Raw genomic sequence first — 24,477 nt, 5'->3', positions numbered from 1 at the left:
GACAGGAATACTGCCAATTCTTAATTGAAAATAAAGCTTTCTATCCAGTGGCTTTGTTATGTTGTCCCAGAATGTGTCCCATTATACATCTTCATTACTGTGATTCTTGGTTTTGGAAAGCAGCCAACACATGCTTTGCCCTGTGCGGCTTGGTAGTCTATGTTTTTCTACATGCTGTTAATAGATTTTAGAATATGGAAAAAACAGAAGATGAAACAACTGCTCTAGGTTTAAATAAATTAAAATAGAACGACACAAACATTAAAGTCCGAATCAAACTCTTTCAAACGTTATCTGTAGGTGGAATACTGTAAATATGACTCGATACACACTGATGTTCTCAAGTGAGAATAATCATGTAGGTTTGTGCTAGAAAGGAAAACGAATGGTGGAGTGTGTGGATATGGATAACCCTGCTCAGAGGTTTTTGGATTGGAAGGGTTGCAATGCTGTTCCTACCCTTCACATGAGCAATGTAAGTTTTCAGTTCAATTTACCTTTTCGGCAAAAAGCCATAAAAGTCAAAAAGCAAAACAATACACATATCATAGAATTATTAAATACAAAAGCATCAAGCACATAAGTAATAGGTTTAAGCTGAAATACTCACCATTGAATTGATATGAAACCTCTTAATAACTTGTCCTGGTTTCTAAGAAAATATGCCTCTATCAATAGTTAAAACTACACATGAGGTCTCCAATCTTTTCGAGCTTACCATTAAGTGTATATATGAAAAGATATAAAGTGGTGAATACTATTAAAAACTTTTCCGTTATGGTACAAAAAAGGCCTATAACGTTAATTCAAATTGCACGAGACTCGGATATAAAAGGTCTTGACAAACGTACCATTTATCTTTTGTGGAACGATATAAAGTGCCATGTGCTTTGAAATATATTCAGTTGTAGTACAAAAGAATTGTGCAATCAATATTAAAACATTTTAAAAAACTACTTAAAGTGCACATTGTTAAGATAAACATTTCTAAATAGTGTTTCCTGACCATCAGGGCTGTCTTAATGTAATTTAAGACAGCATGGCTGGTCTCCAATGTAGACAGTCTCTGCAGAAATTCCAGTCCCAATTTGTGTTGTCTGATATTTCTTTTCTCCACATTTTTATTGTTTTAATATACATTAAATAGTAAGTCTATGATCACCACATCAATACATCAGCAGATTATAATCCAAACATTGAGAGACGTTGCTCCTCTTTCTCAAAATCTTACTTCCTTCAGCATTGAGCCACTCCACGTTTTCGCGCGAGCAGAGCAGAGCCGAGGAAGAGCTCAGAGTTTGGAGCAGCTGTGAGCGGCCAGGCAGGCGGGCTGTTGCAACGCTGTGGAAGCCGCCGCCGAGCCATAATCGATGAAATCACCGTAACCGCCGTGACAGGAGACAGGAGGCAGGAGGCGGGAGACAGGGATCAACGGAGACTGAAACCCGACCTCACCAGCGGCCGAGGCACCTGGCAGCAGTCTCTCAGCGCAGAGGAGCGGAGCAGAGCTCAACGTGGTAGGAACCGCATATTGATAAAGTTTATTGGCGTATTCCGGAAAAATTGCCTCAGCACGACCCCACTGACTCACTGGTTGCTGATTGCGAGTGCTGGAGCACGAGCATTGGAGCTGGAGATCACGGAGGGCACAGCCATGGAGCCGAGGCGCAGGTGAGAGCCATTAGGTGCTGCCGGGAGCTGGGAGCCCGGTGTGAGAGCGGTGAATGCCGAGCTGAGCATAAGCACACAAGCGCATAAGAGATAGCGACAGAGAAAAACAAAGCGGAAATCACTCCAAACAAAGCAAACAAAGCAAGGCAAGCCATAAGTGAGGCTTGCAAAAGATCCTTGCTGTGCACCAAGCGCTGGACAACAGGCACCTGGCTCCAGGTACTTATTGACACTGGGCTGAACCTTTGTGCCACCTCACCTTCATACCTCACTTTCATTTTCCGATTTTACTTGATACTGACAACTGCTGGTTGCTGGCTGCTGATGGGCTAACTGCCCATAGGAGCCCGCGGGAGACAAACTGACGGCTGGCCCTGTCCAAGGATCAAGGCGGGCGGCCATCCTGCGAATCCTGCGACTCCTATGCGGCTGCTGACAATTGGGGGTAAGCCGCTGCATCTTTTCGAGGATTCAGGCGGGCGGAAGGGGCCACCAAGGATCACCAAGGAGCCCTAAAAGACTCCCCAGCCACGTACGCCCCAAAACGCCCCAAAGATTTCCTCAGCCACGCATATCAAGACCGTCTATTGCCCCTCTACTGCCCCACTGCCCTGCCTACTGACCCTTTGCCGCTGCTTGTTGTTTACCGGACATCACCGGTCGCAGGTCGGCCGAGTAGTATGAGATCAGGGAGGGTCAGCGGATGCCCCATGGGCAAAGGAGGCACAAAAAAACGCAAACGAACGCCGAAAGCGTTTGAGGAAACCAAAGGGGAATCACCGACCAAAACCCGGCGGACAACACAGAGCGAATGCTCATTAATTGATATAACAATTGATAAACCTGACTCTAACAGCCTAAGAAGTGAGCAGACAACAGAAGCAGAAAAGAGCAGCAAACTAAAAACCAGCCATGCGATGTTTCAATCAAAAATCTATACAAAGTTTTGCTTCTTAAAAAACGCGGGGGACACTCTACTTTCAAATATAAACGAATCTTCAGGTCTACAGCAACCTATTGAACCATCTTATGTCCCCCAGCCAGCACAGCACATCGGTACATCGACAGACAACAATAGAAAGGGAAGCACTAGCCCTACAGTTAGCGGCTCACCACATGTGACATCGACCCCTCAGCGCGATAATAGTTGCATTACACAGGAATTTATTACTAATGGGACAAGGCCCGGAACGAAAATTGTGCTAGAAGCAAACCGTATCCAAGTGCACAGGGCAAACAACGCAAAAAACCTGCCTACAGACAACCTTTACAAGAGCTTCACAGATCTGGGCAATTCTGCTAATGACAAACCTTGTGAGGAAAATATATTCAGCGCATGCAGCAAAACCAACGCACCAACGAACTGTGAACCAAAAAGCCAAAAAGAAACTAAGCGCTTTAGCGACTCCAAGGAGGCAAACGCAAGTACCGAAAAAGAGCACTGGGAGGAGAATGACCCAACTCTGGGAGGCTTAACTCCAACTCAAGTTACACAAGAGACTGTCTATAACAGAACATCGAGGCCTAGGAGTGACTCAGCAAACACAGACAGGCCATCAACTTCCCCTTCAGAGGTGATAGAAATATCCTCATATCTGGGAAAGGATGAGTGGGAAGATCTACTAGCTGCGTACTCCCAAGATAAAAGCAGAAGTGAGACAAGCACTAATACACGTATCACGATAAGTGATGGCTCAAACAAACAACCGGTGACGAGTGCAGGAGCATCAGAGAGGGGTCATAAAAGATCCACTACTTCAGAAAACCATGCAGAATCCCCAAAACACACAATGCAGGAAAGTGCATGGCCTAGTCTGCTCAAAACAATACAACTCTTGGTAGAAGCCCTACACTATCAATCGGAAAAAATGGACACCCAATGAACACTACTGGACACACTGGCTGTATTTGTGGTCGCCATTGACGGGAAGCTGGGCACGCTAAATACGCTTCTTCAAAATAAGCTGGATCAGCCGCAAGACGCAACAAGGTACAACAGCGATGGATGCGGATGCGGCCCAATCATAGACAAATTGTCGACACTCCCAACAATATTGCGCGACCTGTGCACACAGCTTAAAAGGTCTGCCCAGGGCCAACAAACTAACCCCTGCTATGATATCTCCGAAGAAGAGATAGACAACTCAAGGAAAAAGGAACTGCCGGTAATTAATGAACAAGGAAGCTCCAAAACAAGAGCCCCCATACTTAAACCTGAAACAACAGGGGCCAACGAAACTGGAACTCCGGTCCCTCTTCTCTCTGAAAACTTGGAGGAAGAACAAGGGCACACAAACATGAATGCTAAACAAAGAAGAGCAAAAAAACGCAAAGGTAGAAAACACAAGATACACTCGAACCGCGAAGGCTTTATCCACCTCTTTGGGAATACTCCAGCCACAGAACAAAGCATAGTCCAATCTGAGGGTGGCACTTGCATATCAGAGACTGCGGGAGGCACTAGTACACCTGAGACCACCACAAAGGCAACAGCCCTAACCCAACCAACTGACAGGAAGGGGAAAAAAATCAAGAACTTGGAAATACCTGGATACATCATACAAGAAGACTCTGAAGCTGGACTACAAGATTTACGTCTTCAACTCGGCGGGGCCAGCAATATAACTCTTGAACCCAACTCGAAACGGGCTCCAAAAAGCAGCAGGATGCCTGGCACTAACCATCCTCAACTTACTGAGCAAGAACATACTTCGGGCAAAAAGCCTGGGTACAATCAGGGACCAAAGAATACGGGGATTGGCAAAGGGTCGTTAGACAGTCAACTATCTATAATTACTCAAGCAAGACCGATTGCACAAATAGAAGAAGAACTAGCAATCATAGTGACAGCAGATCTAACGCGCCACCCCAATTGGCCCGGTGAGAACTACCAACCGGCCAAGCCACCTGCACCAAATCAGCATACACCTGGCCAAGAGCTAAGAGTTACTGCAGCCAATACAAATCAGACCAACTCAACTGCAACACGACTAGTAGAGCATATGCCAACAGGCCAATTTAAGCCAGAGAGTGGGTTCACAAATGAACAAAGAAACGTAACAGGCGCCACATGGTTTATTCCAGATTACACTTCGCAAGGAAGACACGACATACTCAACAGAGGCAACATCCTACGGTTGCTATCCCATATTCCCTCCCTGGAAGAAGTAAAGAGGTCTGACCTGGTATCCATCGAATTCATAGACGAAGAAGGCACAGGCAAAGAAAAAACGAAAGCAACTTGGATTTCTTTGGCAATTTCTCAGAAAATACAAGCCGAAGCAGAGACCTTTAAAAACTGGGGGATCACAATAAAACCACACTCAAAGCCAAGATACCCAGAAATACTAATCCCGGTGGAAAAGGAGGCATATGAAGCAATTGAAAAAAGCACCAGAACTTCAGTTCTGAGAGGAGCAGTTGGGCCAGTGGAACAAACAACGACCAACATACCGGCACCTCCGGACGAACTAGTGAGGAAAAAACACGAACAGCTGGATTGTCTGACCTAAGATGGATAGCCAGAACTTTAAATAACAACAATTGACAAACCGGCTCCAAGATAAGTGAGGGCTCTCATGAACTATTAAGAATATGTTTGTGGAACATCAACGGCTTAGCCTCTAAAATATCTGACTCAGAATTCATCCATTACATTAGAACTTTTGATGTCGTGGCATTTCAAGAGACATAGCTTGCAGACCCCCCGCACCTTCAGGGATACTTGCGCTTTTACATAGGCGCGAAAAGGACAGCTAAATATGGGCACCTTCAAGGTGGCCTAGCAACTTACGTATCAATCACAAGTTTCCTGACGGCAAAAGAAGTTGGACCATCCTCTACAGCCTGGCTGGCAGTAAACTTTCCCGCGGTGCAACTAAAAACAGGCATTGCTGATACCGACTTCACTCTAATCAACGTCTATGTTCATCCGAAAAGAAAGAGAAAAGCTGTCAAAGACCTATGCAACTACATAGAGGAATGCATAAGAGAAAGACCTTCAACTAACGTCTTGCTTACTGGGGATTTCAATCTCAACCTCATAGGTGTCACGCAAGATGACGAGCTCCTAACCCAAAACTCAATTTGGGACATTCCATCACAAGGGAAGTCACAAATATCAAAACAAACTAAACTAGGCAAAATGACCCTAGAAGAACTGGAACATTTTAACATCAGGGCCCTAAATGGAAGGACTTCCGGAGACAATACCCGGCCTCAACATTCCACTCAACAAGAAATAGCAGTATCCTAGATTATACCTTTATCTCATTACCATTATTTCAATACATAAGTTCTTATCGGATAGGCAGAAGCGGAGAAAGTGATCATTGTCCCCAAGAAACTACTCTTCAAACTATAAAACCAAACTTTGAGCCGTCCAAAGAATCAAAAGAGTCAGCCCACACTGTTAACTTTAAAAAAATCAAATACTCAGCAGCAACGGATGAAACCCTAGTTGAAAGGGCAAAACAGCATTTTGGGGCCCGTACTGGATCAAGCGAAATTGCCAAATGGGAACAATTTACAAACACTATGTCTAATTACGCCACAAGACCCAAGGCTCACTCAAAATCAAGCTTTGATAGTTCAAGCAAATTCTCCTAACAACATAAAGCAAAAATCAGAGGCATAAAAACAGCAATTTACCGCACAATGAGAGAACTCCAACAGAAACCCATGGATACAGAAAAGCAAGACCATCTACGGAAATTAAAATCAATATTAAAAAAACTAAAGTGGGAAGCAAACAAATCGGTGGAGGATAATCTTTGGGCAAGACTTCACTCTGACATCAAAGGAAATGATGGGGCAAGGTTCTGGAAATCTATAAACTCGTTCATAAGACCTACGAACCATGCGGTCTCATCCAACATCACAGAGGAGTCATGGGCAAACTTCCTCGGAACCCATTTTAACCAGGCAACGGGAAAAAACCATGTGTTAACATCGGACCGCGAGAGGGTCACTCATAAAAAACTATCACCTAACAGGGTCAACAGCCTCAACGAAAGCAATAACTCGACTCCAAATGATGATCTGCTGAAATTACAAAATACCATCCGGCGCCAAATTAAGAAAAGAAGAAGTGAGGGAGCTCCGGGACCGAATGGCATCCCGCCCATTCTTTACAAACAAGATGTGGAAGGCTGGGCAGCAGCCCTCAAACTGCTTTTTCTGGAGATAAGACGCTACAACACCTTGCCAAGCTCCTGGAAGGGCTCCATCATTTCTCCAATCCACAAGGCAGGAGATAAGGCTTCCCCTCAAAATTACCGATTGGTGGCTTTAATCGATAACGAGGCAAATTATTTTGCAGGCATCCTCTTAGAAGAATTGTTGTCATGGGCCACAGAGAGATCCTTAATCCCGGTTAACCAGACAGGCTTTGCCAAATCAGTAGCTACAACGACCAATATTTTGACCATGGGCATGCTCGTAGACAAGGCAGAATCAAACAAAATGCCCATCCAATTCTGCTTTATAGACTATAAGGCTGCCTTTGATCACATAAACCGGAACATTTTATGGTCCAAACTGAACAGCTGGGGGATACCGAGACCTCTGTTGGATCTGCTGATCAACCTACACACAGAGACCTGGGTACAGATAAAAGTAGGGGATGGGTCAGTTTTGTCCAGGCGCATACCGACCAACAAGGGCCTGAAACAGGGCTGCGTCCTGGCCCCCACTTTATTCAACCTGTTTTTAGGCGACCTTGCTCCGATTCTAAACAACTGTAACTCCCACGCTCCTAAGCTAGGAGTACTACATTTACCTTGTCTACTATATGCAGACGACATTGTCTTAATAAGCCACACAAAGGTAGGGCTCCAACATCTACTGAACGCAACATACAGCTACTCAAACGAAAACGAGCTGACAATAAATTTGGAGAAAACCCAGACGTTGACCATTAGCAAGAACAAAAGAAAATCAACATCATGGTACTGTAACAACACAAGAATCGGAGATACCCCAACATACAAATATTTAGGAGTGAAGATCGACAACGGCGGGCAGTTCTCTATTCAGAGAACAAGTATACGAGGAAAAGGGCTATCTTTGGCAATCGCACTGAAAACATTAAACAGCAACATTTCTGGTCCTTCTCTCCTTCCCCTGGCGCAAGTGATACGTGCAAAACTCCTTCCAACAATCACCTATGGTAGTGAGGTACTCAGAGGAAGGGACGCCAAGATCCTCGATAATACAATTACAGCTGCTTACAGAATCATTTTTAGCCTGCCCAAGCGAACCTCACCAGCACAAATCAGGCTAGAATTCGGCATTGAACAACAACTCTTGGCAAGACAGGGAGCCTACATCTCAGCCTGGGATAAAGTGAGGAAATTTAAACATGGAACATTAAACGAGCATTTATGGACGGAGCTAACACAACATCCGTCCTCACCAGCAGCCAAGTTCCTCACAGGCAGTCTGGTGAACACGGGATTGAAGCAGCTCTGGGATACCCCGGTAAACCATACAACACTCAAAAAGCTGGTCAAGAAATCGATCAAACAACTATCGTGGGTCCAAGATAAGGCAGCCCTTTCAAAAAGAACGCACGGCTGGATGACGCTGAACTCTTACTCAAAGATAGCACCACAGAGCTACTTTGGCGTGGGTTACGCAAAATCCGTCAAAATGCGCTTCTTAAAGTATAGGTTAGGCTTGCTACCCTGCATTGAAAACTTCCTACGCTGGACAAAAACCAAAGTTGGTCTCCTTTGTCGGCTATGCGGCTCAGCGCAAGAGGACATGCTGCACTTGATCTGCTCCTGCGAGAAACTGCTGGACGGACGGAAACATTTGCTGAAACATCACTTCAACCAACGAGAGATACGCACACGAAGGAATGCAGTTCTCGCCTGCTTCTCATCCCAAGACCCTAAGCTGAACTGCAGTTTTGCAAAATTTATGAAGGCAGTGGAAAGGAAGATGCCAAAAAACCAATCTCCATGGGGCATGATTTGACTAAACATTACATCATCCACTGTCACTGCTGACTTCATAAGAACATGAGGATACCGGGACAACAAAAATATTTTTTACAACAGAAAACAGAATCAAACTTTTTTTAACCGCTCCAGGAAGACATCCTGTGCATAATTGAATCGAGGAAATGTGACTGTGATACGCTGATTTTTACTGAATATGTAGCTTTTAACAAAATTGTCTTCTAATCTGTTTTGTACTGCAATGGTTTTAAGTAACTATGCTAAATAAATTACTACTACTACTAAAAAAAAAAACATAATCCAAACATTACAGTTCTAGTAAATTTTACCCACTCTACCCCCTCCCTCTCCCCGCTCGTTATGGATTCTCCTTCTACAAGGGTCTTATTAAAAAAGTCTCATCCTACGTCAAGCCCATTGTATGCCACCCCCTCAATTATCCCTCCTTACCACTCTTGTGTGTTACTTTCAGCATACTTACCGTTCTGGTCCTCTATGTCACCTGTGGCCCAGGCCTCCTGGATCTTCTTGTACTTCTCACAGCCCCAACCTTTATAGACCTCATTTCAATAATTTTACAATGTGCCATACCATGTTCCCATTTCTGGGACAATGGCACTCTGTCACACCCCCACTTCTGTGTAGTGTCCCTTCTTTCCACCATAAACCCCATGTTCACCATGGTCTTCTGGTACTTCATGAGGTCCGAGGGTTCCCATATACCCAACAAGGCCCTCCGGGGTGACAGTTCAAGGACCACCCCTACCGCCTCCTCCAAGGATTTGGTCGCTTGTTCCCAGAATGGGCATATCTCAGGACAGTGCCACCCAGTATGGATAAAGGGTCCCTCAATGTCACATTTCCAAAGACGCAAGGGATTTTCAGTCCTCTCAATTTTGTGTAGTAGTGTTAACATAACTTTCACTAACTTTCAGCGCCAAGACGCCCGTGGGCATTCGTGCGCTCTACAAATCCTATAATCAAATCAAGTCAAATCAACATAACATGTGTATTTGTAAAGTGCACTTTCACCCAGCAGGGTATCTTGGCGCAAATCAATGGTACTCATTTTATCAACCTCCAAAGAATCACAGGCTAAGTGGACCCAACTCAAAGGTACTCGTTTTATCAACCTCAGAAGGATGAAAGGCTGAGTGGACCCACCGAGATTTGAACCTATGACCATGAGGGCGAACACAGGCCCCTAAATTGGACGCACTAGTCCACTAAGCTACCAGACCCGGCAGTGTTCTGGTGTAATACGTCCTGTGTAACAGTTTGGGTTGCATTACTCTAAAGCTGGCCTTGATGGCCCCATGGGCTAGAAAGCTCAGCGCGTCCTGCCAATCTTCATTATCATTTTCCCCAAGATCATCTTCCCAGCTATCTTTCAGCTGTGCGACTGGCCCCTGAGTATTCCGCATCAATGTGCCTTACGTCAATGATATCAGTTTATGCCGTATCTGCCCATCCAATAGCCGTTTCACTAATGGAGATTCCTCCTGAGTTTCCTCATCCGTATATATGCTACGGGTTAGGGCATGTCTGAGCTGCCTATACTTCAGGCACTCTGTGGACAGCATTTGGTATTCCCTCTTGAGATGTTCAAAGGGGACAACCCCTTTAGCATCCCACACTTCGGCCAATGTATGGTGAGGCCTATCCTGTCCCACCCCAAAAAGCCTTCAAGACTGGCCACCTGTCTCAGTCTAGTGCCCTCCCAGACTGGCTTACCTGGTGTGAGTCTCTTTTACTTCATCTCTCTGAGTAAGTTACTCCGTGCTTCTAAAACAGTGAATGTAGTCGGACATGCCCACTTATGTAGACAAAGCAGTACAAAAGGGGGTGGTGATGGACGGAGCATCCAAACAAAGCAAACACTCACACCCAGTCAACAGATCTGGGTTTAATCCATCACCGTTCTTTAGCCCACTCTGCCAGCCCAGTTCAGACATGGCCATATGCAAATCAGTCAGACCCTGTGCCTCAAGTCTTGCTCACTTTGCCACTGGACGGTCAGAGATTGTGATTCTCTGTAGGCATTCCTTGGACCCAACTGATAGTAGTAGAGACGCACAGATTGTGACAAACCCCTAGATTACTCAAGATCTTCAACCCATTTCAATGCAGTACCTAGCATGTGAAAGTGTGTTAATGGGAGGAGAAGTTGTTATCTTGGTGGATAAGTGAAAACTCTGGAGAATAGTTATCACCTTTACAAAAGAGTATTTCAGTAGCAATTTGGGCTGCCTAACCTTTACAGCAAAGACATTCTGTGGCAGTAAATTATAGCTCCAGTGAGGATCTACTGCCTTACTGCAATCATTGACTTGGGGCCCGATTACGACTTTGGCCTTGTGGGAGCTGGGCCACCCTGCCGCTGCCCTGCTCCCACTCTGCCAAAGCTGTGTGAGCACCGCTCGTCAGATTATGAGTGTTCTAATGTATAGCGGGCGTTTCTTTGGAGGTCCCACGGCGATTCCTCTGAAAAAGGGCACCGCAATGGGAGGGTCAAAGGCAGTGCCTGCACGGCATAAACTCTGCAGTCCATGGCTACTCTACATATTACTGGATCATTGAGATTAAGTTCCGAGGAGGGATGTAGATTTATATAAAATTGCTGAAGAACAGCACAGGGATGAAGGAAGGGTTAGTAGCACTATTATTTGAGGACATAATTCACAAATAAATAAATACATTGTATTTCAAGCAATAACGCAGGAAAGGAGGCCTGCCATTTCATCTCAAGATCTACTGCCAGCAGGTATCTTCAAAAGCAAGTAAGAAGAAGAAGGAAAAATATCCGGATTGATGGATTTAATAGTGTTAGCTAGGGACTCCCATGAAATGTTGGAATTAGATCCCTCATGATTTGCAAACAAAAATTTGCAAGACAGAAATTTCACAACAGTTTTGTAGAAGCAAACTTTAAATTAGCTGTCCGAATATCTAAATACACCTTGAATACTTTTAGTATTTTTTTTTGTAATATGATGTTTAACACAGGTAGAAATTAGTAAAGTAACACATAAAAAGAACTTACCTTGGTCAATGTTTGTGTCACATTGGCTAGTTCCTTTAATTTCAGTATTTCACTAGCATCTGTTTGGGTAGCATTATCCGCATGATAGAAACCAATTCTTAACTGATCAGAAATGGAGAGTCTAAAACAATTTAAATGGGCTGAGTGAGTGAAACGATCAAAGAACTTGTAATTCAATCACAAAATACTTTATATATATATATGCTTTTTCTGACTCAGATGCTCATTCTAGATATAAATAAAAACAAGCAGTGAAAGAGCCAAGAGTTCGAATCGTGTTAATAGTTCAGAAGGAGGGTAAGAAACAAACAACTATTTGTAGGGAACGTTTTTAATTGAATCATTCATCGTGCTTTGACCCTCTTGTGGCCTTTGCCCTTCTTTTAACTTTACAGAAACATACAGTCACTGGATGTTGTCATCAGTGATGTCATCAGTGATGTCATTTGAGATGTCATCAGTGATGTCATCAGTGATGTCACTGACCATGTCATGAATGATGTAATATGTGACATGATCAACAGTGGATTGCGGGTGCGCGATATATAGTTAGTGCAACTAACTATATATGGAATTTCAATGGTTTTGTGTGAGTAAAATAAGGTTTTTTAAATGCTAATTCCTAACTATATATGGTCTATAACCTATGGTTTTTTCAGTGAATTTTCAAGGTTTTGTAAATGCTAATTCCTAACTATATATGGTCTATAACCTATGGTTTTTTCAGTGAATTTCAATGGTTTTTTAATAGCAAATATCATAAGCTGTCGAATGTCAAGTACGTGGTAAGTAAAAACATTTTCGTGTTTATGCACACTGATCTGCTTTGAATGCTGCCCCCCACCCCTCATTTCTATTAGGAGTACTCTCTCTTTGCAGATAGTGAAGGGTAGTTAACGCAGGCCTTTGCCCCCGTTGTAATCCGTCGTGCCTGCTTCTCTCTCCATTTGATTGATTGTTCTCTTTGGTTCATTCTCTATTTACAAACAAGCACAGAGTCGCAATACTCTGTTTAGTCTTTGCAGATAGCGAAAAATCGTGTACAAAAACAAAAGGAATCGAGCAAAATCAGTAGGCCACTAATGGGATCTCTTTTTGACCTCCCTAAAATAGAAACATTAGGAACAACCTGTTGATAATACCAATGTGTATGTACATAAGCGGCGTTCATTTGTGTTCACAGTACCCCTTGTTGATTGTTTGAATCGACCATTGAATTGTTCGAAGTTGGTTCTCTTAAGAATCTTCTCTGCCTGCAAACGAGGAAGAATAGGAATATTCTCTCTCCCTTTGCAGATAGTGAAGGGTAGGTAACGCAAACCTTTAACACGTCGTGCCTATTTCGTTCCTCATTGATTGATTGTTTCCCCAAACATTGACTGTTTGGGAATTCGTTGTTTTTGGAGGTATTCCCTGTTTGCAAATATACGTAGGAAAATCTTTGCAAATAGTGAAAGGGTACGTAATGCGGACCTTTCTCCCCCGTTGTAATCTGTCATGCCTATCTACTCCCCACTGATTGATGCACCTGTTTCACCCGGACCATTTACTAGAGATACGTCATCTGGCCCGACCAGAGAGCACCCCTAGTGAAAAGGACATATGCAATAATAACGAAGTGATCACTGTATCCTGTTAACAGAAACTTTAGCATGAAACAACCTGGAAAGAAAAGAATAGGAAAACGAAAATCAGTAGGCCACTGATGAACATGAACTTTTATTAAACAACGAACAAAGAAACGATAACATAACGTAATGATAAAACCTATTAATGTCCTAGAAACAAGAAAACGTTAGAAATATGCCAGTGGTGAGAGACCAGAAAAACAGTAAGAGAAACCAAATCACCCCTCGCTGTCCCACCGCCTGCCACGCCAAAAAAATCGATAGACTAGGGAAAATGCAAGTCAGTAGAACATCCGCCCCCACTCTGGAAACTTCCAAGGTGGGGCAGGGTTGCGGCTACGCCCAGCCGGGAGCAGCCCATATAAGGCGGGTCCTGCTGCCACGCCTCGGCCAGGAGATCCTAACGTAGGGTGTAGCCGGAGGAGAGGCCGAAGCCAGCGGGACCCGGCCAGGGGATTGCCTTTACAACGCTGAAGAGTTGCAGGGGGGGGAATGTCTCCTCGACCCTCCCCTCTCTCTCCCAGTCCGGCCGCGATGGCCCTTGGGAGTTGCAGGTAGTCCCGCCACATGCTCTTCCGGTCCGGCCACCAACGGTCGGGGGGCCGAGGCCGACGGGATCCGGCTGCAGCCGATAAACCAAGGAACCCGTTCATGGGGCCAGAGCCAGGGGCGTCCGGCCGACATCCACCGGAAGCCCGGCCCAAAGACGGACGGGACATTTTTTCTTTTCTCCTTCGTAATAGCAGCGGCAACACGCCAGGCACCACTTCTTTCTTCAAAAATGGCTTTGACAACACTGGGGGGGATGTCTTGCACATGCATCCGACCCCCCCCCCCGTCCTCATCGCCACCGGCCATAACAAATGTCAAGCGGGGCGCCGTGAGGTGCACTGGAGGGAGAGACGGTGCGAACAGGCCTCTCCCGCCTCCTCAGGTGAAGGCTTCCCAGCTGCACCCTCAGCGCTCCAGGCGCCCCGAAAAGGGTTTGTCCACTGTGGCGATGCTGCAACGTCTCGCCCGGCAGGGTGGAGCCCGTCCGCTCATGTGACCCCGCGATCGCCGGTAGCTGCCGAACTCTCAAAATGGCGATCGACCTGGCAAGAGCGGGCCCAGCATGAAGAAATGGCCCGGTCACTGGTTGACTCCACCACCGTAGTCCTCCACGACCTTGAAGATTCTACAGGAGCCGCGGGAGTCTCCGACCCCCGATGGGGAATGACTGCCATGATCGCCCGTGGAGTGACGAAACTGTATCCGCGGGACGTCGGCACTCCCATGCTGGCGCCAGCCTCACTTTGAATTACTAGAATCCTGCAGACCTCAGTTCCGGTGAAAGCACAGTGTGACCCGGTAGGAAAAATTGTTGCACCCCCTCCCCTTTTGAAGTGATAGTTCAAACCACCGATCCTTTCCTTTGCCCTTTTAACGGAACTTTGGACTGCCTCCCCCTCTTTTACATTTTCTAGAGAAAACAAAACATTAACCACTACATTACCATAGCAGTTGACACCAGAACTGTTTTCAAATTGAAAACCAACAACATCTTCAACAGAATCCTTTTTGTTTCTGCTGTGACCCTGCTACAGCACAGGCAATGTCCCCAGCAGTAATTCTGCAATGCCGGTAAGAATAGCTGTGGTGCCTACTGGACTCACTCACCCCCGCGGCGCCCCACGCCGTTATTTGCTGGGCGGCAACTTACTAGACATCACTTTCGTGTCATCTAGATTTCAGCGCGTTCTGCTGCCTTGGAACTATTCGCACAACAGACTGCTACTGACGACCCACCCCCAGGCAACATCTTCTGAATTTTCATAATTTGAAAGAACTAGTAACATGTCCTCATCAGGAATTCAAAAGAAATTGCCACGGTCTCTTCGTTGTTTAAATGTTTTTACTGTTTTTGTTTTGTTGTATATATTTATATGTTATTAAAGTTTTATATTCCTACTACTTTGTTGGAGTGCTATATATTTTTAATGTGACACATAATTGTAAAAACTTTGATGTACAAAGAGTCATTCATAGAATCTTCCGCTTCAGGCTCGGTCCCCTCCCCAATCACAATACAGGATGGTTTTCAGATAGTAGGAACACGTGTGGTGTGACGGATCTCATCGGGTGTGGGCCTTGATCTACTATAACTCCTTTGAAGAGGGGTGATTCTTTACAGCTGGAGCCATAAACTACATCTGCAAGGCTAGCTGATAGCCTGGACAATCGGACACAGAGGAAGAGGAGTGTCAGAGGGTGCGGTAGTGAATAGGGCGAAAGGGAGGTGTCGGGCGGGCACAGAGTATGATTCTCAGGGAAGAGCAGCGCAGATGGGGGGAGGTTTATTGCCCATGCATAACACAGAGAGCGGGGGTGACCAGTGCCTGGGGAAGATGCTTGCGAGGGTGGGGAGCCATGCTACGAATCGACAGCGTGCAGAGAGTGGGTCTGGTCAAGGCATCTAAAATGGCTGCCGTGCACGACAAAAGTGTGGCATTTCAAAAAAGGCAAGATGGCGCAAACAATGTTTTTCAACACTTCCTCATTTCCTTCGAATCGAACGTTAACAGACGTTGGTGCATATTACCAAAGTTAAGCGATATTTATCGCTAACGATGCTTACCAACGAATTTTTTACCGCTAAGCATCGTCAGAAATTATCGAAGATAAACCTTGCTATTATCAAGGTTTATCGCAAATGCGATAAAAAACGGCCGCAATGCATGAATATCGCTAAAAAGTCAGCGATATTCATGCATTACCGAGCTAATGCTCTTAGCCATGTTATCCACCTCCCATTGGATAACATGGCTAAGAACTGCTCAGGGCAGGTGTTACTTTTTGGAGATATTCGCGCTTAGCGCGAATATCTCCAAAAGTTGGTAATAGGAGATATATATCTTGCATGTTGTAATGCAAATTATTATGGTATATGGAACTCATACCATAATCTCTCAGGAAAGCAGAAACTGATCCTTTTGGGACCGCCTGAGAAGGCCTAGGGGGTGAGGGGTACTCTACTTTGCCCCCTTTTCACGTTCCGAACTATTTTATTTTACTCTCTTCTGTAATTACACAAAATAGCAGCGATAAGATGCATCAGAGACACACAGTGAGAGAAAGGAGGCCGGAGATGAAGAAGAGATGTCAAATACACATTGGAGATAATATAGTGGGAGAAGGGAAGTAAATATGAGTAAACTTACCATGTAACATAAAAATGTTGCACTCTATACTATAAGTCTCATTTTATACTACAATCACTTCGCTACAACCTCATAAATTAAAAATAAAAATGAATAATGTCTCAAACAATTTTTGATTTCTAAATATAAATTTATTCTTCAGAATTTTCTAAATTTGAAAGAACTAGTAACATGTCCTCATCAGCAATTTCCTCTTCAATCATCTCATTTGGAATCTCCTCATTAAAAGTCTGCAATGATGATTCTTGTAACTCTATGGTCTCCAAACATTCGATAAATTCGCCATCAACAGATTGATCAAAAAAATCATTCAAGTCATCTCCTCCTTGTGACAATATTTCATTATTGGTGCTGTCAATTTCAATCAATGTAGTGGAATCATTCAAGTCATCTCCTCCTTGTGACAATATTTCATTATTGGTGCTGTCAATTTCAATCAATGTAGTGGAATCATTCAAGTCATCTCCTCGTGACAATATTTCATTATTGGTGCTCTCAATTTCAATCAATGTAGTGGAATCATTCAAGTCATCTCCTCCTTGTGACAATATTTCATTATTGGTGCTGTCAATTTCAATCAATCTAATGAAATCATACAAGTCATCTCCTCCTTGTGACAATATTTCATTATTGGTGCTCTCAATTTCAATCAATGTAGTGGACAATGCAAATGAAATTGCCACGGTCTCTTCATTGTGAGCCATTTTATTTTGAAATTGCTTGCTGTAAATTGCAGAAAAAAATAATCACTTTCATTTATCGTTTTTAGTAATACATAATATAAAACTAACTTTATCAAGTATTTAGTATAACAGAAGGACTGCAAATAAATAACAGAAAACATTTTTCAAATTATCTTCAAGTGTACAACATAGTTCCCCTTACAAATTAACAACTCACCTTTTTAAAAGTAGGAGAAGTGTTAGTACTGTGTAAATCAAACACCAGAAATTCACCACCAAAAATTCCTCACAAATGTACCTCAGACAGTAGTATCACAAAATGGCTGTGGTTTCCTCTCATTTGAGATATATACATAACCAATTAACTTTCATCACACACAAATACAAAACCAAAGTAACATTTTAATTGGTTCTAAATTTCAACACTTTCAAATGTGTTTTCCCCATGCAATTTTCCATAGGACATTTACATACGTCTACAGCCTGAATGGCTGAACGGAATTACACCAAACTTGGCAAAATGGTACATCAAACCTAAGAGGTCAGGAAGGATCTACTATGCCCCCTTATGGTCATTTGCCCCTTCGCTTTGGCCACCTCTTGTCTCTCGATCCTACCGAGAGACAAGATGGCGGCCGCTACGGACTGTTTGTAATGTTGACAGACGCCGGAGAACCAATCAGCTTCGCAAAGCTCCGTAACGCGAAAAGAACGCGAAGCGGAGCGCTGTTACAGATATATATCTTTTTTTGAACGTTAATTTCTCAAAATCCACTGGAGCACATATATTGAGACCTAGCAAAGGCACATCGGGCTACCAGTCCCTAATATTTTGCCAAGTTTCGTGCAAATCCATTCAGCCGTTCGATTATTATTATTATTATTTTTTTTTGCCCCGCGGGACCCTTTTAAAACCTCCACATCAAACCTAGGGGGTCAGCGAGGATCTTCCATGCCCCCTTATGGTCATTTGCCCCTTCGCTTTGGCCTCCTCTTGTCTCTCGATCCTACCGAGAGACAAGAGGGCGGCCGCTACGGACTGTTTGGAATGTTCACAGACGCCGGAGAACCAATCAGCTTCGCTTCACAAAGCTCCGTACCGCGAAAAGTCCGCGAACCGGAGCGCTGCCCGGTCCGCTGTTACAGATATATATCTTTTTTTGAACGTTAATTTCTCAAAATCCACTGGAGCACATATATTGAGACCTAGCAAAGGCACATCGGGCTACCAGTCCCTACAATTTTGCCAAGTTTCGTGCAAATCCATTCAGCCGTTCGGGCTAAAAGTGAGGCCAACCGCCCTATGGAAAACTCAATGTTAAAAACACGTTTTGGGACCCCCCTTTTTTCTCGGCCCCCCCTTGACGAACCCCCACCAAATTTTCAAGGGCTGCTCAGAAACAAAATGTGCCATTTTCCTGAAATTTCAGCCAATTCCGTCCACAAACGCCAAAGTTATTAGACATAGAATTTTCAAAAATCCCATAGAGAAAAAATCCTAACTATATATACCTACTGGCGACCGCCAGTAGGTAATATATGTATATATATATATATATATTATACACATACACGCTTCTGTGTTGCACCAACTCTGCTCACTAGCGAACGGGTGCATGTTGTGGGAGGTGCCCCGCATGTATAATGGCTGCACGCCTCGTACTGTTCTCGTACAAAACCAAGCACTCACGGGGGGATGAGTCAAGATGTTCGTTTATTCTCCGACTCACAACACCAGACGCGTTTCGGCTGTCGCCTTTCATGATGGTGAATGGGCGATTGGAGAATGTGAACGCCCATACAAGGCGTGACACTGAGGTACCAGATTATGATTATGATTGCGGCAATGTGGTTGTGTAATTTGAAGAATTGGGATAATGTCAATGGCCCATACAGGGCTTGATTATGGCAATTTGGAATTGGTATTTACTGTTTTTAAATAATCATGCAATATATTTATACTGTTGAAAAATTGGCGAAACCAGAATATGAATGTAATTGCACACAGCGCGCTTATGAATTTTCTATTTGATCTGTTGTAACATGTTACAAAATGGCGCCACCTTTCCAATGTGTTATTGGTCCCTTCTCTGTGTCAGTGACACTGGTTGACAATGTAATCAATAAAAATGTTTCTGGCGCGCCCATTCAATAAACGAACATCTTGACTCATCCCCAGTGAGTGCTTGGTTTTGTACGAGAAAGGTACGAGGTGTGCAGCGTATATATTACCTACTGGCGGTAGGTAGTTATAGTTAGGACCAAGTTTCCATAGGAAGAGCATTTTTTGTTTTGCTTATTACTTTGGCGTCGTTTGATGAATCATCATGACATTTTCAAAACTAATTCTTTGTTCATATCAGCTCCTATGTTGAAAGTTTGGGGGTGATTGGTCAAGGGGGGGCGAGATAAAAGGGGGGGCCCAAAAAGTGTTTTCTCCATGTTAATTTCTATAGGAAACTTTAGACAAGGCTACAGGACGAATGGGTGAACGGAATTACGCCAAATTTGGCAGGGAGAAGGGTCTTGGTCTAGAAAGCACGCTTTTGTTTATTTGGTGTAAATCCGTTCAGTAGTTTTGGAGAAATATCGAAATTTACAGATGTCGATATTTGGGAATTCTGCCATCTGATTGGCTGAGGCGTTAAGAGCATGAGCTTGCTGCTTATTGGTTGTGAGCGCTGTGACTGGTTGCAACTAGGAAGTGTTGGCCGCCATTTTGTGATTCAGTTGAAGCGAGTAAGGGGAAAAAAGGGTGAAAAAAATAGAAACGAAGGGTAGGAGCACTGTAACCTCTGTGGGGGAGTGAGAAGCGAAGTAGTCACTTCTACCGGTCTGAAAGTGCGGTGTTGCTCAGAGTGACATGGTGCTGAGATGATATGCTGCGACACTCAGGTATGAAACCAAGAGCCTAAACCGTGAGCTCATTGCTGTAAAGTGATGTGCTCTGCTCTTCGTAGCATACGTGTGCAAGTAGTGTTAGTAGGTGTTTATACCATACAGGGAGTGGGAAGCGAAGTACTGACCGCTATCGTGCATTTATACTATACCGGAAGTGAGAAGCGAAGTACTCACGCTTACTGGTGTGAAGACTTGGCGATCAAACCGAGGTGATTGCTGTAAAGGGATGGGCTCTGGGCGCTGTAGTATACTTGTGCAAGTAGTGTTAGTAGGTGTTTATACCATACAGGGAGTGGGAAGCAAAGTACATGATACTAGCCGCTGTAGTATAACTGAGTAAGTAGTGTTAGTATGCATTTATAATATATAGGGAGTAGGTAGTGAACTACTTTCTCCTACTGGTCTGAAGACTCTGAGATTAAACCGTGAGCTCATTGCTGTAAAGTGATGTGCTCTGGGCGCTGTAGTATACTTGTGGAAGAAGTGTTAGTTTGCGTTTATATAACACAGGGAGTGGGAAGCGAACCACTCACCCCTACCGGTTTCAAGACTCCTGAATGAAACCATGAGCTCATTGCTGTAAAGTCATGTGCTCTGTGTAGTATTCCAATGTAAGTCATCGTAGAATGTTAGTATGTAATTCTACTAGAATGTAAGTATGTAATGTTAGAATGTAGGGCTGTCAGGAGGGGAACCTTGGGGAGTTTGTACACGGTGCTGGAGAAGACGGTTGCCTTGCTGTCTGCTCCTGTTGGTGAGTGTTTAAGGTGTCTTGTTTTCCTGCATTAAATCTATTTATCGGATCCACTGCTATATGCCTCTTCCCTACATAAATTTGGCGACGAGTGGAAGAAGGTAAAAAGACAGCACTCACCAATATTTTAAAGTTGCTTGCGTTGTGCTGAAGACCCATTTTCTCCGTGTAGCTGTTTCTACTCATCCCAAGGTCGTCAGCTCATTGAACTATGTCATCCGACCTCTGGTAGGATTTATATTTTTATATTTTGTGCTTCCTCTGCCTCTTCACTGTCCCGGGGTGTGCATCCGCAGGACATTTAGGTTTGCTATTAGAGGGTGGGTGCATGGCTTCCACCCTGTGATAGCAAATCCTTGTTTGACTAGTTGAAGCGAGAGGAGGAAAACTTTGCATCGCTTTAATAGAGTGAATCCAGATGGTAAAAATGGAGGGAAAAAAAAGAAGCAGGGTCTCACCCTGTTCATTTAAATGAGGCCCCTGGTGGGTAATGTTCCGTGGCCAATCCAATTATTAATTGCGGGGTCTCAGTAGGACTGGGGATCTTGCTGTCAAATGTAAATTAGGCGCCGAAGGGCACAGAGACATTTTGCAGCCTAGGTATTGTTTACTAATTGTTCGGGTGGTTCGTGACCAACTGAAGTCCGGGGATCGCCACACTCCGGGTCTTTATTTAAATATGCAGGGTGGGCCTCGGCAGTCCCTGAAGCCCCGGTGGTCCTAGGCAGTGCCTTATTTGTTCTGTAATCACACGGGCAGCACTTATGGTGTTATAAAGTGATACACTCATAGAACGCTTGCAGTTGTACAATTACCCAGGCATCATTTTTCTAATAGTCAGTTAGATTATGTTTGATAGATGCACTCTAATATTAAATAATGTTGTCCTTAAAATCTCCTATAAACAGATGATTTTCACAATAAATAATAGACAAGTGTTGTCAGAAAAAGAAGACCTATACACAGTTATTTATTTGTAAATAAAAGTAACCTTTATTAAAACAGAAATAAATAGAAACGCAACTTTAATAGAACAGTATAATAAAAAAAACATGAGTTGGACTCCGGTGGAAGCAGCGTAGGAAACCTGCAAGACAAAAATGAAACATAAGTATGTGTGCTATGTGGAAGAGGTAAAGAAAGGTAGTCCGAATGAAAGGACCCTCGTGAGAATGGAAGGAAGGGGGAGTGTGTGGAAAGGAGAAGGGGAGGGAGAGTCAAAAGAAGAGAGGGAGGAGGAGACAAAGCGTCGGCCTATTGCACCCAGCCCTTAGTGTTTAGCCTTCGTCATCCATTTGTCTAGGACGCTGGGGTCTGCGAGAAAGAGTGTAGTTCAGCAAGTCCTTAAAAGGAAATACATGAGGCCAGAGATTATGGGCCATATTATGAAGGAAGGGCGATAACATTATCGGCGCTTTAGCGGCAGGAAACTGCTACTAAAGCGGCGATAAGGGGTTGATAATATGCCCTTGTGAATTCCCTTAGTAGCCTAGGTTCTGGTGTGAACCTGGTCTACTATGGGAATTCGCAAGGGCATATTATCAATCCCGTATTGTTGCTTTAGTGGCAGATTCCTGTCGCTAAAGTGGTGATAATGTTATCGCAGTTCTTTGATAATATAATCCTACATTATTAGCTACAGGAAAATCGCTTGCATGCACCTGTGCACCCAGGGTGCTGCACCCCAACCCCTTCCCCCGCACTGTGCTCAATTGTAGGTCTTGCACACCGAGGCTTCACTGCTCACCTGCCACCACTGGTGTGTCCCACGATGTGTTGGTGCAAGCTCCTAGTCCGGGGTACGTTTGTATGGTAGACCAGGTCTCCGGTCGGGGACGGTGTCTTGATACCACAATGGAAGGTGTCAGAATGCCAGGGCATCATTGCGGGGTCAGCTCCCGCTCCGCCCTTCTTGTGGCAATCAAGGGAATGTCTGAAATGGAAGAAATTATTTAATGGTGGAAACGTCTGGAGGTAAATGAAGGTTTATTTCAAGCTTAATAGAAAACACAAGTTGAGTGCATCCTTCGTTTTTGGAGTACGATCTACCAACTGTTAGTGGTAGTTGTGGTTCAAAGAGGAGTTGGAGTGCACAAGGTTAAATATTAATATGCTATGCCAACGTTTACATACAAAGGAACAGAGCGCATGCTGGAAGCATATTGTGCGTGTGTAATGCAGTGGCGGAAGCCTGTGTGCATGTACACTTAGTAATGAGTTCACTACAGTGCCCTTAAAGCCAACACCACGCGTCTGTAGGGCAGCGCTGCCCACTGGCTCTGGCCTACAGTACGGTCCAGCAGGTCCTTAAAATGAGACAGAGATGAGACTGAATCAGGTCAGAGAATACATCATTACGCACAGCAACATCGCTTGTTTGCACCTGCGCACCCAGGCTGATGCACCCCACCCCTCCCACAGCACCGCGCTCTACACATGTCTGTAGGGTAGCGCTGCCCGCTGGTTCAGGCCTACAGTACGGTCTAGCAGGTTGTTAAAATGAGACAGAGATGTGACTGAATGAGGTCAGCGATCACATCATTACGGACGGCAACATCACTTGTTCGCACCTGCGCCCTCAGGTTCATCCACCCCTCCCGCAGCACTGTGCTCAACACGTGTCTGTAGGGCAGCGCTGCCCGCTGGCTCAGGCCTACAGTACGGTCCAGCAGGTATTAAAAAGGAGACGGAGATGTGACTGAATGAAGTCAGAGATCACATCATTACGGAGAGCAACTTTGCTTGTTTGCACCTGCGCACTCAGGTTGATGCAGCCCACCTCTCCCTCTGCACCGCGCTCAATTGGAGCCGCTGTGCACCATGGCCCCATTGGTCACCTGCATTAATTGTTGTGTGTGCCAGGATGGTGTACACCTCATGGATCCCTTTTTTTTATTGCTCATTGTGATATGCAAGGTGGATGCGGCCATATCACCTGAGGCAGTGTGGAAGAACTGAGACATGTGGCGTTGTCGTTATCCTATTTATACGTAAGCAAAGTGGGCTGGGCTTGTGTATGCCATGGCAGCGTTGGGGTGTGAATAATTGTTCCAAGGATCTGGGCGTTGTTCAGTTCCTGGCTGGCCAGGAAGTGTACTTATGTGTGTTTCTTTTGCAGTTTTGACGTCGTAGAATGCGCAATTTACATTATTGTAGCATGTATTGGGAGGGCGGAAACTATGGCTAATGAGATGCTGTTCGAAAACATTGAATGGGAAACATCACATGTCGTTGTCAAGGTTGTGGATATGCACAGACACACATGTCAGTGGTGCGCGGTATTATTGAAGGTGTTGCTATCGCGAAGCATACACATGTGAATGTGCTCAGAAAGAGGGAGGATCAGCAGTGAGGCTACGTCATACACAGTGATAACGCTCATTACAGTCAAGCAATGTATGTCAAACGTGAATCTGAAATTCTCACATATAGCACACTACTATATTGGTAAAGCCTGACAACAGAATGTACAGCAATACAAATCTACACATTACTGTTTGTCACATGTGATCTAGGATGTGCACTATGCCCCTGGCTGATGATACTTCTTAGAGCCACCAATACCCAGGCCGAAAGGCAGCACAATAATGTGCACACACGCACACACACCAGGGGCATCGTGTACCACACAT

The 24,477-nt window shown here is 44.5% G+C and overlaps 1 protein-coding gene across 8 annotated transcripts in view; it reads right to left on the bottom strand.

Moving 5' to 3' along the window:
- Nucleotides 1–24,477, bottom strand: part of C10H10orf67 (chromosome 10 C10orf67 homolog) — a 2,166,521-nt gene that overhangs the window by 2,018,098 nt on the left and 123,946 nt on the right. For all 8 annotated transcript variants that reach the window (XM_078664370.1, XM_078664376.1, XM_078664375.1 and 5 more), the window contains exon 2: nucleotides 11,680–11,800. In XM_078664370.1, the coding sequence (XP_078520496.1) occupies nucleotides 11,680–11,800 (121 nt within the window). The remainder of the gene's footprint in view (nucleotides 1–11,679; nucleotides 11,801–24,477) is intronic.

This window comes from Lissotriton helveticus, chromosome 10 (genome assembly GCF_964261635.1).
Source record: "Lissotriton helveticus chromosome 10, aLisHel1.1, whole genome shotgun sequence".
NCBI classification, from domain to species: domain Eukaryota; kingdom Metazoa; phylum Chordata; class Amphibia; order Caudata; family Salamandridae; genus Lissotriton; species Lissotriton helveticus.
The sequence above is the reverse complement of the archived record's forward strand: the minus strand, read 5'-3'. Positions and strand labels throughout refer to the sequence as shown.